The sequence below is a fragment of the Nycticebus coucang genome, chromosome 7 (assembly GCF_027406575.1).
Source record: "Nycticebus coucang isolate mNycCou1 chromosome 7, mNycCou1.pri, whole genome shotgun sequence".
Lineage (NCBI taxonomy): Eukaryota > Metazoa > Chordata > Mammalia > Primates > Lorisidae > Nycticebus > Nycticebus coucang.
This window is the reverse complement of record NC_069786.1, coordinates 28032759-28050891: the sequence shown is the minus strand read 5'-3', so window position 1 is coordinate 28050891 and position 18133 is coordinate 28032759. Positions and strand designations below refer to the sequence as shown.

At 43.5% G+C, this 18133-nt stretch overlaps 1 protein-coding gene and 1 pseudogene across 16 annotated transcripts in view; both read right to left on the bottom strand.

The window, feature by feature from the left end:
* Positions 1-11572: 11572 nt before the first annotated feature.
* Positions 11573-12217, bottom strand: LOC128589655 (suppressor of IKBKE 1-like; annotated as a pseudogene).
* Positions 12218-14764: 2547 nt separating this feature from the next.
* The window catches only part of R3HDM1 (R3H domain containing 1), a 227505-nt gene continuing 224136 nt past the window's right edge, over positions 14765-18133 (bottom strand). For all 16 annotated transcript variants that reach the window (XM_053596406.1, XM_053596403.1, XM_053596404.1 and 13 more), the window contains 3 exons: positions 17586-17668; positions 17069-17153; positions 14765-16113 (listed from right to left, as the gene is read on the bottom strand). In XM_053596406.1, coding sequence (XP_053452381.1) covers positions 15752-16113; positions 17069-17153; positions 17586-17668 — 530 coding nt within the window. In that variant the 3' untranslated portion in view covers positions 14765-15751. The remainder of the gene's footprint in view (positions 16114-17068; positions 17154-17585; positions 17669-18133) is intronic.

The following is an 18133-nucleotide window of genomic DNA, read 5'->3' as shown; positions in this document are numbered from 1 at the left end:
TTCAATCCCAGACCAGTTATTTATGGTGGTCCTAGGCTAAGATGGAGAGCCATGCCACTTGGCTTACCACAAATCCTGTGCCTTCCACCTATTGAAATCTACCCATTTTCTTCTGGACCAATCACTATATGCTTCCTCTGGTTTGCTTGAGCAGCTGTTTACTTCACACAAGACCTCCTAACTCTCTTCATATCTTGGCATTATGGAATCTTTGGAGTTTTCTTGTTTATTGTTTTTGTTTTTGTGTTTATATGTGGAGTCTTGCTCTTTACTCAGGCTGCTGGGGTACAGGGTGCAATCATAGCCCATTGCAACCTCCAACTCCTGGCCTCAAGCAATCTTCCCAGCTTGGCCCCTCAAAGTGCTAGGATTATGGGCATCAGCTGCACATGCCCCCTGATGTTCTTATTGGGCCTGCACAAGGTTTTAGAATGGTGATGCGCACTACACTTTGCCATAGTCCATCGCACTACTAACCTCCATCCATTCATTGGTCCCCAACCTTTTTGGGACCAAGGACCAGTTTCATGGAAAATAATTATTCCAAGGATGGGATGGGGGTGCTTTGGGGGTGATTCAGGTGCATTACAACTCCACCTCAGATCATCAGGCATTACATTCTCATTAAAGAGAACACAACCTAGATCCCTATCATGGGCAATTTACAGTACAGTTTGTGGTCCTGTAAGAATCTAATGATGCTGCTTATCTGACAGAAGGCAGAGCTTAGGTCGTGATGTAAGCAATGGGAAGCAGCTCTAAATACAGATGAAGCTTCACCTGCTTAGCTGCTGTTCACCTCCTGCTGTGTGGCCCCATTCCTAATAGGTCATGAATTGGTATGGGGTCCAAGGCCCATGAATAAATCTCTGCAGTATTTATTCATGCTTTGGCTATACTGTTAGTAGCCACTGTTAACTTGAACAGCCATTTCATGCAGAGTGCTGCTGGTCAGGCCCTAACAAGTCCAGATGAGCCTATGTGTTGACATCAGGAGATTATTTATTCACTTTCAAGGCCTACTATCATAGATAAATTGGGGAACTGGACTCCATGGTACCAGTCAAGGACCCAGGGCACTCTGTACACCCAGGGAAGTGTTGAATAAATTTAGTCTAGAGTAAAAATACTTTAAAGATATAATCACTTTGGCTCGGTGCCTGTAGCTCAGCAGCTAGGTACCAGCCACATATACCAGAGCTGGTGGGTTTGAACCCAGCCTAGGCCTGCCAAACAACAATAACAACTATAACCAAAAAAAAAAATAGCCAGGCATTGTGGTGGATGCCGGTAGTCCCAGCTACTTGGGAGGCTGAAGCAAGAGAATCGCATAAGCCCAAGAGTTTGAGGTTGCTGTGAGCTGTAACGCCACAGCACTCTATGGAGGGCAACATAGTGTGAGACTCTGTCTCAAAAAATAAATAAATAAAAGTTACAACCACTGGGTGGCGCCTGTGGCTCAAAGGGGTAGGGTGCCGATCCCATATGCTGGAGGTGGCAGGTTCAAACCCAGCCCCGGCCAAAATAAATAAATAAATAAATAAATAAATAAAGTATAGAAATGTAATTATAAAAAAAAAAAAAAGTTACAACCACTTTAAGATACACAAATACTGTGTAATCTGGGAACCTGTGAGGAGGAATCTGTTTAATGTATACAGGATGATTAATAACATCGCTGATGCTTTTACTGTGAGAGTATAAAAGTAACAAAAAAAAACAGGAGTACAGAGCAGGTCTTTGGGGAGATATCCCTGCTGTTCTCCGGAATTGCTGGCTTCTCTATAAATAAAAGTGAAACTGTTGATCTCTCATCTGCTTCTCAGTTGATTGCCTTGGGTGACAGGCAGATGACTCCTTGGTCTGGCAACAATAACAAGGATTTGAGTTTTCGATTCTGTGCTGTATGTGTACAGCTGGCATCAGACAGGTATAGGTGTACAAACTGCATTGGCTAGTACTTCACTCACCTTGGTACCAGCTCGTGTCACATCTGGAGAAAGAATGCAGTTTCTCATGGCCATTTATATCCTGGGAGAATTTTATTTTAAATGGTTACTTAAATTTTCAAGGTTTATATCTTCTCTTCTCTACTTGTTTAGAAGCAACAACTCTACTCAAACTCTACGTAATTTTCTTTCTATCTCTATGTGCCTTGTGTCATTTGCTGAATAAATGAGTTAATCGTGAAGGCCAAAGTTTCTCCACACTAAGGCTCGATTTCAATTTGCACAGAGAAAAATCCACTACAAACTGAATTCTTAATTCTGGTTACTCAAATATATTTCAGTATTCATGAGAAGGCAATTGGTTCAGTATCAGCCTGTTACCAGTGCTCGGAAAAGAAGTCAAAAATGCATTTCCTTCTTTCTTTTTTTTTTTTTTTTTTCTTTTTGAGACAAGGTCTCACTCTGTTGCCCTGGTAGAGTGCTGTGAAATCATCATAGCTCACAGCAACCTCAAACTCTTGGGCTCATGATCCTCTTTCCTCGGCTTGGCACCTACAGCTCAGTGGTTAGGGTGCTGGCCACATACACAGAGGCTGGTGGGTTTGAGCCCAGCCCAGGCCTGCTAAACACAATGACAACTACAAGAAAAAAATAGCTGGGTGTATGTCAGGCACCTGTAGTCCCAGCTACTTGGGAGGCTGAGGTAAGAGAATCACTTAAGCCCAAGGGTTTGAGGTTGCTGTGAGCTGTGACACTACAGCACTCTACCAAGGGCGAAATAGTGAGACTCTGTCTCAAAAAAAAAATCCTCAGCTAGCACCTGCGGCCCAAGGAGTAGGGCACCAGCCGCATATACCGGAGGTGGCAGGTTCAAGGCTGGCTCTGGCCAAAAACTGCAAAAAAAATACAAAATATTCTTGCCTTACCCTCCCAAGTAGCTGGGACTGTCAGTCTTTTTTTTTTTTTTTTTTGAGATAGAGTCTCACTTTGTTGCCCTTGGTAGAGTGGTGTGACGTCATAGCTCACAGCAACCTCAAACGCTTGGGCTCAAGCAATTCTCTTGCCTCAGCCTCCCAATTAGCTGTGACTACAGGTGCCAGCCACAATGCCCAGCTATATATATATATTTTTTTAGAGATGGGGTGTCTTTCTCTGGCACAGGCTGGTCTCAAAGCCATGAGCTCAGACAATCCACCTGCCTCGGCCTCCCAGAGTGCTAGGATTACAGGCATGCATCATCACGCCTGGCCGCCCAAAATACATTTTTTTTTTTTTTTTGAGACAGAGCCTCAAGCTGTGGCCCTGGGTAGAGCACTGTGGCATCACAGCTCACAGCAACCTCCAACTCCTGGGCTCAAGCAATTCTCCTGCCTCCGCCTCGCAAGTAGCTGAGACTATAGGCGCCCACCACAACGCTGGCTATTTTTTTGGTTGCAGCCATCATTGTTGTTTGGTGGGCCCAGGCTGGATTCAAACCCGCCAGCTCAGGTGTATGTGGCTGGTGCCTTAGCCACTTGAGCCACAGGCGCAAGCCCCAAAGTACATTTCTTGATGAAGCTGAATTGCTAACATCATCTTGAAATATGAAGTCCCACACCATGTTTCAACAAACAAAAAGTGGAAACTATTGTCATAATTACCCAAGGACTACTAAAAGGAAAAATCGTTTTAAAGTTTCCTGTTAAGTTTTCCTCCATAATTTTTATGTTTTTGTGAGGAAAAATGTAACACATATTTAATTTTATTTGACTTTATGACATTGCTTTCAACAAAGGAACTGTTAAATGTGTAAGACTTTATTTGTTGTACTAGTGTTGTAATTTTCCAAGTAAAAGTGTCCCTAAAGTCTCTAAAGGCCACTTGCTTATTTTTCTCCAGTAAATGAGGCAAACAATTCCAAGATCTTCCACAAATATCTAGCCATCTAAAATGGAGCGATGAATTGTTCTGCCTATACAAACAAGCTAGCTATTATAGGGTGGTTGGAGTATGCTACTGTTAGGATTTCAGGGTGTCTTCAAACTGAAATCTCAATGTTCTTAGTATGAAAAGCCTGAAATCAGATGCTTATGTAAGGAAAGTGCTATTCACCCAGTAAACCCCAAACAAATGGCTAATGCTGGCCATATTTTGCCTTTCTGACATTTCCTTGGGAATTTGCAAGAACCTCCCCTTTTCCTGTCCCCAGTAAGACCATTTAAATGGTTATGGCGCTGGCCACATACACCGAGTTCGGCAGGTTTCAACCCAGCCTGGGCCAGCTAAACAATGACAATTGCAGGCCATAGCACAGTGTGGCTCCAGCCACATACACTGAGGCTGGCGGGTTTGAACCTGGCCCAGGCCAGCTAAACAACAATGATGACAACCTCAAGAAAAAGTAGCTAGGCGTTGTGGCGGGTGCCTGTAGTCCCAGCTACTCCGGAGGCTGAGGCAAGAGAATCACTTGAGCCCAAGAGGTGGAGGTTGCTATGAGCTGTAACACGACAGCACTCTACCGAGGATGACAAGGTGAGACTCTGTCTCAAAAAAAAAAAAGACAACCCAATGACAACTACAACAAAAAATAGCCAGGCATTGTGGCAGGAAACTGTAAACCCAGCTACTTGGGAGGCTCAGGCAAGAGAATCATTTAAGCCCAAGAGTTTGAGGTTGCTGTGAGCTATGACACAAAGGCACTCTCCTGAGGGTGACAAAGTGAGACTGTCTCAAAAAAACCAAAAAACAAACAAAAAAAAGCCAAGTAAAGGAAAATATTATTCTCTGTTCTTATTTTCTCTTGAATGAAAGAGGTGTAATTAAAAAAAAAATTAAATAGATGGTACAAAGCAAAAATCACTTGTCTGTAAGACCAGCAAAATAGTTTAGTTACTATATAAGGTTTGTGGGTGCATACAAAATAAAAAGGGAGATAAGGAACATTTGAATGTATTCCAAGCTTCATGCACAGCAAATTAATTTTCATGTGTAAGATAGGATGGCACGCCTCTCTGGCTTCTATAGATCCAGGTGAATAAGACAAAACAGGGCAGCGCCTGTGGCTCAAGAAGTGGGGCGCTGGCCCCATATCCTGGGGTGGTGGGTTCAAACCCAGCCCTGGCCAAAAATACTGCCAAAAAAAAAGACAAATAAAACATGATAACCCCATGTTAGCAAGGCTTGAGGCAGTAACAAAAGTATTTTAATCCCTGACCTTTAGAGTTAGCTCACCTAGTTCACGAGTACCAACGTCACTTATTAGCTTAGTGACCTTGGGCAAATTTCCTCACCTCTCTGACCCTTCAGCTGCCTTATCAATAAACTGGATAAATAGAATTTACCCTCCCTGATGATCACAGAGAAACCCTTCAAAGTGCTTAGAACATATTTGGCATGTGGTGATTAACTGCTTTATGAATGTTAGCTGTTGCTTCTGACTATCTGCCCAAATCACACTTTAAAAAAAAACCTTTTCAGGATTTAAAGTATTTGCCTCCATCAGGTCATTTCTTCATTTAATCACTGGACAAATTTTTACTGAGAAAGGTACTGGTGGTGCCTCTGTAGGAAGAACAGACCACCTGAAGGAAGTAATATTTCGACTGAGATCTGAAGTATGAGTATACCAGTTAAGAGGCTACTACGTAATGAAGGAGTGAAAGCTAAGGGGTTAAGCTATAGGAGTGGCAGTTAGGATGAAAGAAACGGGTTGAGATATTCATAAGTCACGGCATAATCCACTGGTCCTATTTTTTTTTTTTAAGAGGCAGAGTCTCCCTTTATCGCCCTTGGTAGAGTGCCGTGGCATCACAGCTCACAACAACCTCCAACAGCTGGACTTAGGCAAGTCTCTTGCCTCAGCCTCCAGAGTAGCTGGGATTACAGGCGCCTGCCACAACGCCCAACTATTTTTTTGTTGCAGTTTGGCCGGGGGCAGGGTTTAAACCTGCCACCCTCGGTATATGGGGCTGGCACCCTACCCACTGAGCCACAGGTGCCCCGCCTAGTCCACTGGTACTTTTAGCCCCGCATTGTGGCGAGCGCCTGTAGTCCCAGCTACTTGAGAAGCTGAGGCAAGAGAATCACCTAAGCCCAAGAGCTGGAGGTTGCTGTGAGCTGTGACACCACAGAACTCTACTGAGGGTAACAAAGTGAGACTCTGTCTCTAAAAAAAAAAAAAGAAAAAAATCCACTGGTACTTCATTCATTTATTCATTCAGTAAATATTTGCTGAGCACCTAGTATGTGTTGGATATCACACTTATTGGAAGTAAGAAGTGATTGCTCACTTGCAGGGGTCCTCAAACTGCGGCCTATGGGCCACATGAGGTGGTGTGGTTGTATTTGTTCCCACTTTGTTTTTTTTTACTTCAAAGTAAGATATGTGCAGTGTGCATAGGAATTTGTTCATAGTTTTTTTTTTAAACTATAGTCTGGCCCTCCAATGGTCTGAGGGACAGTGAACTGGCCCCCCGTTTAAAATGTTTGAGGACCCCTGCTACAGCCACCTACTCTTCCTACTTCTCTGCTAATAACTTTGTTTTTATTGGCCTTCTTCAAGTGGTTTTGTCCTTCACAGGAATCTTCTGAGTCCCTCCTCACCTAAGGAGGCAAATCTTGACTGGTTTAGATTAAGCAATTCAGTGCTCTCATTTCCCTTATCAAATATAATTCTAGTAAATGAGAGGTAAAGAGTAATCTGCTGGGAACTGTGCAAGCCCTATAGCAGAGTTGTTCTCCTGTCTGTCACTGAATGGTGTCACCAGTAGCTATGAGAAGAATCAGCCCGAAAGGATAAGCCAAAATGCCTAAGATGGCAGAGTAGAAATGAACCTGGTGGTGTATTTGAACTGCCACATTAACCAATCCTGGAAACACCCCACCTTAGGACATTGCATTATATAGAATAATAAATATCACTGTTTAAGACATCCCTCCATCCTCTCCCCTTCATTTGCAGGTAAAAGTATCTTCATTGCCTGACTTAAACAGTAAGTAAGTAGGGCATGGTCTCTGCCCTTCTGCCCTTTGGATGCAGATGCATAAGCAAGTAAGTATTAATTCAGTGAAACAAATTGACAGGTCCTAGAATGCCTGTTCATACAGAATGTCATGAAAGCACAAAGGGGAATGAGTTCTGCAGGAGGCTGGTAGGCCAGAAAGGCTGTTCAGAGGCAGTCATTCAAGCTTGGTCTTGAAGGTCCCATAGACATTTTCCAAGCAGAAAAGGGATGGGCCTTCATCTGGCATGAGCAAAGACACTGAGTAATAGGCATGAGAGTATGTGGAATGGTTGAGAAACAGGAAATGTGATTGAGTCAGAACACACAGGAGGACTGGAGGAAGTGGCAGGATGTGGGACACGAGGCCAAAATTGTCTTATGGAAATAGGAACTATTAAAGTTTGAGGTTAGAAAAGTTTGAGGTCTTAAGTTGCTCTGCCTGACAATAATTTGGGTGGAAGGCTGGGTGCGGTAGCTCACGCCTGTAATTCTAGCACTCTGGGAGGCCGAGGTAGGTGGATTGCTTGAGCTCATGAGTTTGAGACCAGCCTGAGCAAAGTGAGACCCTGTTTCTACTAAAAATAGAAAAACTGTGGCAAGAGGATCGCTTGAGCCTAAAAGTTGGAGGTAGCTGTGAACTATGACGCCACAACACTACCCAGGGCAACAGCTTAAGACTCTGTCTCAAAAAAAAAAAAAATAGTTTGGGTGGAAAACAATGAGGGCTTCAACTATAGATGATGGAGGAGAGGATTCAAGAGACCCAGCACCGGCTTGGCGCCTACAGCTCAGCGGGTAGGGCTCCAGGCACATACACCAGGGCTGGTGGGTTTGAATCCAACTTGGGGCCTGCCAAACAAAAATGACAACAACAACAACAACAACAAAAATAGCCGTGTGTTGTGGCAGGCACCTGTAGTCCCAGCTACTTGGGAGGCTGAGACGAGAGAATCGCTTAAGCCCAAGAGTTTGAGGTAGTCATTCTATGCTATGAGGTGTGATGCCATGTCACTCTGCCAAGGGCTGATATAGTGAGACTCTGTCTCAAAAAAAGAAAAAAAGAAAAAGAAACCCAGGACCTGGACCTTACCCAGATATGTGGAATACCAGACATGTTAGTGAGACCATTTCTGAAACTTCCAACCCAGCCCAGCCCAGCCCCAGCAAAGGGTAGCTGCTACCAGGTCAAGAAAGAGCCACACCATCCTCTTTGAGCCCTGCCCAAATTCCTGCTTTAAACCATTAAATTCTGAGTGGTTGGTTAAGCAACAAGAGATAATCCCTCAGTATTGTGGGGGATTTGTTCCAGGACCCTGGCAGGTACCAAAATGCATGGATGGCCAAGTCCTTTATACAAAATAGTGTAGTATTTGCATATAACCTACACACATTTTCCTGTATACTTTAAACCATCTCTAGATTACTTACAATGACTAATACAATATAAATACTATGTAAATATTTGTTACACTGTATTGTATTATTGATTAGGGAGTAATGATGAGAAAAAAGTCTGTACATGTTTAGTACAGATGCAATGAAAAAAATATTTCTGATATGTGGGGATATGGAGGGCGGACGGTACTTCAGAAAATAAAAAAAAAGGGTTATATTTAGCTAATGACTTATCTATTTCAACGCTTTCTCTCTCCTGTTCTCAAAGAACCAACTTTTATCATTTTTCTGTTTTCTTTTTTTTTTTTTTTTTGAGAAAGAGTCTCAAGCTATCGCCCTCGGTAGAGTGCTGTGGCATCACAGTTCACAGCAACCTCCTGCTCTTGGCTCAAGCAATTCTCCTGCCTCCACCACCCAAGTAGCTGGGACTATAGGCACCTGCCACAACTCCCGGCTATCCTTTGGTTGCAGCCTTCGTTGTTTGGCGGGTCCAGGCTGGATTCGAACCCGCCAGCTCAGGTGTATGTGGCGGCGCCTTAGCCGCTTGAGCCACAGGCTCCAAACCCATTTTTCTGTTTTCTGATTCAGAAACTCCTAATGCCTTTTCCTCATGCCACTCCAATATTCTTTTTTTTTTTTTTTTTTGTAGAGACAGAGTCTCACTTTGTCGCTGTCTGTAGAGTGCGATGGCATCACACAGCTCACAGCAACCTCCAACTCCTGGGCTTAAGCGCTTCTCTTGCCTCTACAGGCGCCCACCAAATGCCCAGCTATTTTTTGGTTGCAGTTTGGCATTGGTTGGGGACGGGCTTGAACCCACCCTCAGTATATGGGGTCGGCACCCCACCCACTGAGCCCCAGGTGCCGCCCTCTCCAATATTCTTTTTTCCCCCCACCTTTTTCTGAGACAATGTCTCACTCTGTTGCCTAGGCTACAGGCGCCTACCACAATGCCTGGCTAGTTTTTTCTTTCTTTCTTTCTTTTTTTTTTTTTAATAAGTCATATACACATAGATCATGAATACATTTATGCCTTTGTGGGATTCAATGTGTTGATTATTTGTAGAAATTGGAGTGTTTACATCCTACTAATTAGCATAGCTTTCACCTCATTTACTTATTCACAGTGTTAAGATATTTGTGTTCAATACTTGATAGATTTGTACCCTTGCAATATGCTCCATAGGTGTGTTCCCACCATTAACCCTCCCTCTATCGAACCACCCCCCTCCCTTCCAATCCCCCCCCTTCCCTCCTTCATCCTGGGCTATAGTTGTGATTCATCTCTCATATGAAAGTGTGAGTGATTATAAATTGGTTTTATAGTAGTACTGAGTACCAATGTACTCAGTCTTTTCTATTTTTAGTAGAGACGGGGTCTTGCTATTGCTCAGGCTGCTCTCAAACTTCTGAGCTCAAACAATCCACTGCCTTAGCCTTCCAAAGCACTAGGATTATAGGTGTGAGCCACCTTGCCTGGCCCCCCTTCAATACATGGTGAAATCAAATGAAAATGAATCCACATGTAGATGCTGAAGGGGGAAATAATGAGCAAATATGTACTGTGCTGCCTAACCATATGTGACCATGGGCTGGGCCAACAGGCAGCTCTGTTTTTTAGGTTGGTGAAAGGTAATGGGCTAAATGTGTATGAGTGAACCTCATGTTCTCTTTTATCACTACCTCATGAAGGCTTCTAGAATCATAAGCAACCTGGGGCCAGCTTTGAATCACACTAGCATATATAAAGTGTCTTCATGCCAGGGCCACAGCAGGCAGAGAATCCAACTCAGCTGTTTCCTGTGCTAACTGAAAATGTGTAACTTTGACTCTTCCCAAGCTGCTCAGGAATTGTGGGTTCGATTCAGAGGCTTGTGTTTTCACTATTTACTCATAGAAGATGCCATGCCCTCTGCCTTTGAAGACTACAGGTAACATCTGCTGGGCAGGCAGTGAGCTGGGATTGGGAGATCTGTCAGATCTCTTTCTTTTTTTTTCCTAGCAGAAAGGGTCTTGCTCTGTTACAGCTCTGTTAATCAGTTCACTGCAACTTTGTGCTCCCGGGCTCAAGTAATTCTCTTGGGAATTACTCAGCCTCCCCAGTAGCTGGGACTGTAGGTGTGCGCTACCATGCTGGCTAAGTTTTTAAATTTTTTGTAGTGACAGGGCGTCATTCAATTGCTCAGATTGGCCTCAAACTCCTGGTCTCAAGTGATCCTCCAGCCTCAGCTGGTGTGAGCTATGGTGCCTTGCCTCAGCCCGAGCTTTACATTTTTTTGTTGCTGATGACAGGCAGAGAATCCAACCACTTTCCGTGGTAACTGCAGATGTGCTACTTTGACTCTTCCTAAGCTGCTCAGGAATTGTGGGTTCGATTCAGAGGCTTGTGTTTCCGTACTATTTACTCATAGACCACAGGTCCCTGCCTAATGTCATCAGGAAAACATTTTCCTAGATTGGGGGAGAGTTCAGATCCTTCTTTTGTTGTCAACTCTGATGCCACGCTAATTATTTTTAATGACTTTGGTACCATAACAATCATACTTTGTACTTTAGATCCATAAACAAGTGCCAAATATACCCATGTTCTTTGTAAACCAAGGGTTTAAAAACTATAAGCTTTATTTTCATTTTTCTAATAAGGTAGCAGAAATGGACAGAAAGTTATGAAGTGACCTCTATCATTCTCAGAGAAAGGGCTGCCAGACCTGAATATTGCACAGGAAAGAACAGCACACTTTACTGATAAAAGTAATATTACCCGGCTGGGCGCCTGTAGCACGGTGGTTACAGCACCAGCCACATACCCCGAAGTTGGCAGGTTCGAATACAGCTGGGCCAGCTAAAACAATGACAACTGCAACAAAAAATAGCCGGGCAGTGTGGCAGGTGCCAATAGTCCCAGCTACTTTGGGAGGCTGAGGCAAGAGAATCTCTTAAGCCCAAGAGTTCGAGGTTGCTGTGAGCTGTCATGCTACAGCACTCTACTGAGGGCAACAGTGAGACTCTTATCTCAAAAACAAAATAGTAGTATTACCCCTATCGTCTGTGCTCTGGGAAAACTTAACAATAAGGATTATTGCCAGGCCTGTTGAACACCTGAAGCTGTTTTTTTTTTTAAATGCCACTTGATACCTTTAGTCAACACTAAATCAAGTCTGAGACAAGACACTGAATGGACAATAATTGAATGGGAAGATAATAACTTCCTTCCTTGATAGATAATCTTTAGCCATCAGAGTTCAGTTATTTGATGTTTTGGGAAGCAGTGTCCATTGAGTTTTCCTTTCTGACCTGCAGAGACTCACTGCTGATGGACAATAATTCTCGAAGTTCCTTATTTTCAAGTTCTAATTGGGCTAGTTTTTCCTGAATCTTACAAAACTGGTCATTATCCACCTGAACCACTTTCCTCATCACTTCTCCCATTTCACAGATTCTGTCAATCCGACTCTCAAAATTTCTGCAGAGTGAGACTGCTGAGTTTTCAGGACTGTTCAGTATCCACTGCTTTTTTAGCAACCATTAATTTTAACATCTGTTTCTGGTACTTGCTCATGAGTTCCAAAGCATCCTGGTGTTCCTCCAAGGAAACCCACAGCTCTCTGTTTTCCTGCTGCAAGTCTCTAATCTGTGTGTTCTCTTGGGACAGCAGAATGTGAGGTTTGTATTTGGACATGTCCTTCATATTGGATGCATCCTCTTGATACTGGACAAACAGAGACAGACTAAGCGCACTGGTCCGGAAGCGCCATCCCCGCCTCCCACATCATGGCCACTCGCTGGTGCAGGGCCGCCGACTGATCCACCAGCGACTTGGTGGCTGCACTCACGCAGCCTCTCCAGCAGCATCTTGGCGTCTGTCAGGATTTTTTCAATGGTGTAGCTCATAGCTGTGGCAAGACCTCTGCCCAGCTCACCTCCTTGAAGCTGTTCTTAGGTTTAAAGTCTAGGCCAAATGACATCTAAAGTGCCTCCTTTGTGTGCTTCTACCTTCCCCTATTTTTATTTTATATACAGCAGAATCTCTGTAAGTTGACCACCAAAGGAACTGTAATGATCTAGTCAGCATATGGAAGTGGACAACATAAGGAACTAGGGCTACTGTACTGATGTGTACATGTGGTACTTGTCCGGTCTATGAAAATTAAGTCAATCTGAGGTGGTGAATAAAAGGAGATGGTCAACTACAGAGGTTCTACAGTACTTTAAACTCGCAGGTGAAATTTACTTAATTTTTTAGAGTCTCTGTTGCCTCAGGCTAGAGTGTCATGGTATCAGCCTAGCTCACAGCAACCTCAAACTCCTGGGTTCAAGTGGATCCTTCTACCTCAGCCTCTGGAGTAGCTGGGACTACAGGTGCCCGCCGCAGTGCCTGGCTAATTTTTCTTTTTTTTTTTTTGGCCGGGGCTAGGTTTGAACCCGCCACCTCCGGCATATGGGACCAGCGCCCTACTCCTTGAGCCACAGGCGCTGCCCTAATTTTTCTATTTATAGAAAAATGGTGGTGGTGGTGGTGGGGTCTAAGGCTTGCTCCAGCTGGTCTTCAACTCCTGAGTTCAAGTGATCCTCCTGTCCCCGCCTCCCAGAGTCCTAGGATAGGTGCCAGCCATTGTACCCAGCCGGAAGTAACATATTTTTAAAACTTTATTTAAATTTTTATTTATTTTTGAGATAAGAGTCTTTGGTAGAGTGCTGTGAAGTCACAGTTCACAGAAAGCTCAAACTTTTGGGCTTAAGTGATTCTCTTGCCTCAGCCTACCAAGGCGCCTCCAGCTCTTGGGCTTAGGCAATTCTCGTGTCAGCCTCACACCTGGCTTTTTTTTTTGTCATTGTCATTGTTGTTTAGGTGGCCAGGGTTTGAACTGGCCAGCCCTGTTGTATGTGGCTGGCGCCCTAACCACTGAGTAAGGGTGCTGAGCCTGAATTTTTATTTTTTATGGATAAGAGCCCATCTCATCATTATGTTGCTCAGGCTGGCCTCAAGCGATCCTCCTGCCTCAGCCTCCCCACCAGTTTTATATAGGTGAAATCAGATTCTAGAAGAACAAAAGGAACAGGGGAACATACAGACTACGGAATGCATATTTTTTATAATGGTGGGGAGACTGGCAATTTCATTATTTCCATGTAATTGTCAGGGAATAAGGTGGTGGTGGCTAAGAGCTGACTCTGCAAGTCTTACTTTTTTTTAGCTCTAGCATATTACCTATCTCCTTTGCACTGCGTTCAACTCCTATAGTATAAACCAAAGACTTGAGTTTACCAGAACTCCTACTGCAGAAGTTAAAAGAGAATATCCCAATAAATTAACTCAAAGAAAACACGAAGTTATGATTTTTTGTTTCCATCCCCATGTACGATTGAGAATAGCTATTGTTGTGGCGGCGCCTGTGGCTCAGTGAGTAGGGTGCCGGCCCCATATGCCGAGGGTGGTGGGTTCAAACCCAGCCCCGGCCACACTGCAACAACAAAAAAATAGCCGGGCGTTGTGGCGGGCGCCTGTAGTCCCAGCTGCTCGGGAGGCTGAGGCAAGAGAATCGCGTAAGCCCAAGAGTTAGAGGTTGCTGTGAGCCGTGTGACGCCACGGCACTCTACCCGAGGGCGGTACAGTGAGACTCTGTCTCTACAAAAAAAAAAAAAAAAAAAAGAGAATAGCTATTGTTGCAATGCTTGCCATCTCTGACTTGCTACAGGTCAAAAATAATAAAAACTCACCAGGCTTTGGAAGTGAGTGATTTTCAAAGTCCTCACTCTTGCTCCTTCTGCTAGATATGGCATCTTAACCTGACAAGGTTCTAAGGCAGCTCTAGCTTCTAATTCCAGGAGTACATAATTAGGTCATGCCAGCTCTTTGGAAGTCCTGCCACTCCCTGGGGCCAAATGGGACTCTATAAATGCTCTAGAGCAAGTGCACATCTTCACCAGAGTCTGGTAACACCAAGTGCTTTTCAGTTTCATGGTGAAGCCCTAGTTTGGGCTGGAAGCAAACAAGGCTCCAGGCAAGCTGCAGCTGGCAAATGCCCCCTTTTAGATTTCCCAGTAGTTTCACTTTGCTTGGATAATGAAAGAGGAAAATTGTCTATATGGTATTCGACCTAAACTGGGTAATTGCGTAACATATAATAAGCTAAAAACATATTATCTAAACAGACCCGTTGTTTTAGTTGCCTGACTATAAGTATGTTCATATTCCAAATTATCTGCAACTGTTAACTTTATGAGAAACAGGGGGCCCCCACCTATGAATCATACTCACTAGGAATAACTCCCACAGAGAAAGTCATACATCAAGGATACTTGTAATATTAGAGGATTTACTGTCTTTCATGTCATGCAAGTCTGAAATTGATTTAAATCTTCAAGAAAAGATACTAAGTTTTCAAAACTGACAGTCATTTAAAATGCATTTTTGATTAAAAAAAGACAAAGTGGGCATATATTTGTAAACATTTATTCTGTTTAACTGAAAAAGGCTTGCATCAGCACACATTGTACAGCCTTGCAAATTACACAGAAATTGAAAAGAAGGTTCCTTGTTCATAAGTGCAATGAATCTTTGATGTCCAGTGATCCGCTGCAAACAATGAAAACAAATTGTAAACCACTTAAGTTTCCAGCACTCATCAAATGCATTTCCTTAGGTGACAAAAAAATCTACAAGGAGGAGAATGCAAGTAAGTGGTATTTAGTTATTGGAGAGACACTTAAAAGAAAAAAAAGTGGAAGTATTTTCCTGCCTAGAATGATTCCTATTCCCCTTTGAATCCAAGTGGTTTGATTAAGAGACATTAAGAACATAATTTACTTTATACTGAATGTTCATACTACCTAAATGTAAAAGGAAAGAACCCTATAGGGGAGGAGTTCTGTATTTTCTGGCAATTGTTTTTGTGTATAGAGATTCAGGGGAAGAGTAATCTTCTGTTTGTGGGCTCTCCTTGACATCTCCAACCCAAAAGAAGATAGAACATGGTTTTGACTTGGTTATTCCACTCCTGCATTCTTTCCCCCGCCAAAATTCTAAGTAGGGTTGCACTGTGCTGGCTGCAAAAGAAATACAGGTTGCAACTGGTTATAATCGTTTTGAAGGATAATTTTGCTGTACAATAGAGCTTTGGATTTGATAGAAGAATTCAGAAATATAAAACAAAATAACTATAAAAGTTAGGAGGCATTTGAACAGTATTTCCTTAGAAAAACCTGCTAACTCTGTATCATTCTGATGTGGATTCCTATGGTTATGTGGGGTGAAATGTGTGTATTTTGGCCCCCTTTGCTGGATCACTGGCGTTTCTTCACAAGCTGTAACGCCATGACCACATGTCCTAGGAGTCTCTATAATGTTAACAGAAGCTCCAAATACCAAGCCAATCATGGGACAGGGCAAAGAAATCAGAGGTGAAGGGTCCAAAGGTGGTTCTGTTACTGAGAACTTGCCCTTTCCAAAATGTGAAAGTCATAGTGCTTCTTGCTTGTTCTCAGCTTAAACTTGTTAACTGAATTAATTTGCTTCTTCAATGCATTCTGTGCAGCTGAAATGGAGGGGAATGTGGCTAAGACAGTGTATGTGGAGGCCAAGTCACTGGGTTTACAGCGTTCAGGGTTGACAGTGTTGTCCCCGCTGCCACAGCAGAGGGGGTGACGACGCAGCTGGGGCTGGGACTGGGGATCCCGGAGCCACCTGATCTTGGCGCCAATTTTAAAGAGTTCCCCAAAAAGTTTCTCGGCCTCCATGCGAGTTATTCCATCTGGTAGTTCAGTTATTTCCAAGACTTTCCCAACAACTAGAATGGAAAAGAAATAGAACAGTTGGGTAAGAAAGTACTGCAAATGCCAAATGACATAAGAAACACACAGAATTTCTGAAACCATCCAAATCTACAAAATTACAATTGTTAGGGCCATCTTTTAAATCTTTCTTAACTTCTCCACCCCCTTAGGCAAGGAGTCTACAGCTTACAACATTAAGCCATTGAGTTCAGTCTTTGCTGAGTTTCACATAAAAAATGTGGCACTGGGCGGTGCCTGTGGCTCAGTGGGGAGGGCGCCAGCCCCGTGTACTGAGGGTGGCGGGTTCAAACCCGGCCCTGGGCAAATTACAACAAAAAAAAATAGCCGGGTATTGTGGCAGGTGCCTGTAGTCCCAGCTACTTGGGAGGCTGAAGCAAGAGAATCGCCTAGGCCCAGGAGGTGGAGGTTGCTGTGAGCTGCGTGACATCACGGCACTCTACCAAGGGCGATAAAGTGAGACTTTGTCTCTACAAAATAAATAAATAAAAATGTGGCACTATGCAATGGCTTCTCTAATTTAGGAGTGTGATCTTGGGCAAACACTTGCTGAATTTTGCAATCTCATTTTAGAATAAAATAACAGCTTTTGCCCAAAGCACTCTCAGGCTGTTAAGTAGAAAGTTAAAGTTTGTGCATTCAGACTCTCTCCCACATAGGTATAAAGACAACTCCTTTCTCAGAGACTAGAGGCTGGAGTTTCACTCTTCCTGCTCCTCTCACACTCTTCTCTCTTTGCCCCTCCTAAATCTACCTATATCTTACTGTATATACTCACACATCTGAAATGAGACCCTGAAAAGAACACATCCAAGAACTCTAAATTAGAGATGGCAACATTTCCTGTGACTTTTTTTGGGACTATAGAAGAAGAAAACCTGTGCTGTGGTATACTTTTAAACACTGTCACCAACTCGTAGATCCACATCCATTTGGCCCCCAGGGACGCACCTGCTTCTCCTGCACCAAGGTCTGTGGATGCAGCCTTTTTAGCTTGTCTTCTTCCTCTGTTTCCATGCCTGCTGCTAGACTGACTCTGAATACCCACAAATAGTTCACAAATAAGGTTAGTAGTGCTGAAAAATGTGTTTGCAATCTTTGCAAACTTAACAATTAAACATACTTAAGTCTGCACTTTGGCAAAAACAAACCAATCCCAAGCCTTGTGAATTCTGCCTCTGTAGCCAATTACTTACTGACTATCCTCCATTAACAAGGGTGCCCCAAACCCCAGACACCCCCCATCTTTGGTGGCAGTAGTGAATTACTGTTCTACCAAGCAGAGCACTACCTTTTCCCTTGAATTGCTCCCAACAGAGCTAGTGATGACCTGGATAAACCAGATGGCAGAGGCACAGAGGTCTCCTTCGGCAGCACCAACAGGTAGGCTCAGGATGCCCTTACACTCTCAGCAACAGAAGTATGTTTTGCAACAAGGCCTAGGAGGTCAGACAGTGGCCTTTCATACCTGCTGGTTTGAAATGTGTCCGTGCAAAACAGCAGGAGGGTTGTACTGCAATGGCTGCCCAAGTAATGGATACCTGGCATCTCCTGAAAGACAATAAAAAACATTTATACTTCTGTCCTCAGTTAAAAAATACGTGCCAGAGTTTTCTAAATTGTTTGAAACAATTAAAATGCACAGGGGAAACACACTTGGCAGAACAAAATAAGTATAGGCAACTGACATATTTTAAAAAGTAATAAAAATTTCCATATATTCTTTTTTTTTTCTTCAGACAGAGTCTCATCTATGTCATCCTTGGTAGAGTGCCGTGGCATCACAGCTTGTAGCAACCTCAAACTCCTGGGCTCAAGTGATTCTCTCGCCTTAGCCTCCCAGGCAGCTAGGACTATAGGTGCCTGCCATAATGCCAGGCTTTTTGTTGCAGTTATCATTGTTGTATAGTTGACCCTGGTTGGGTTCAAACCTGCCAGCCTTGGTGTATGTGGCTGGGGCTGTAACCACAGTGCTAAGGGCGCCGAGGGAAATTTTCCATATATTTTTTAAAGAGC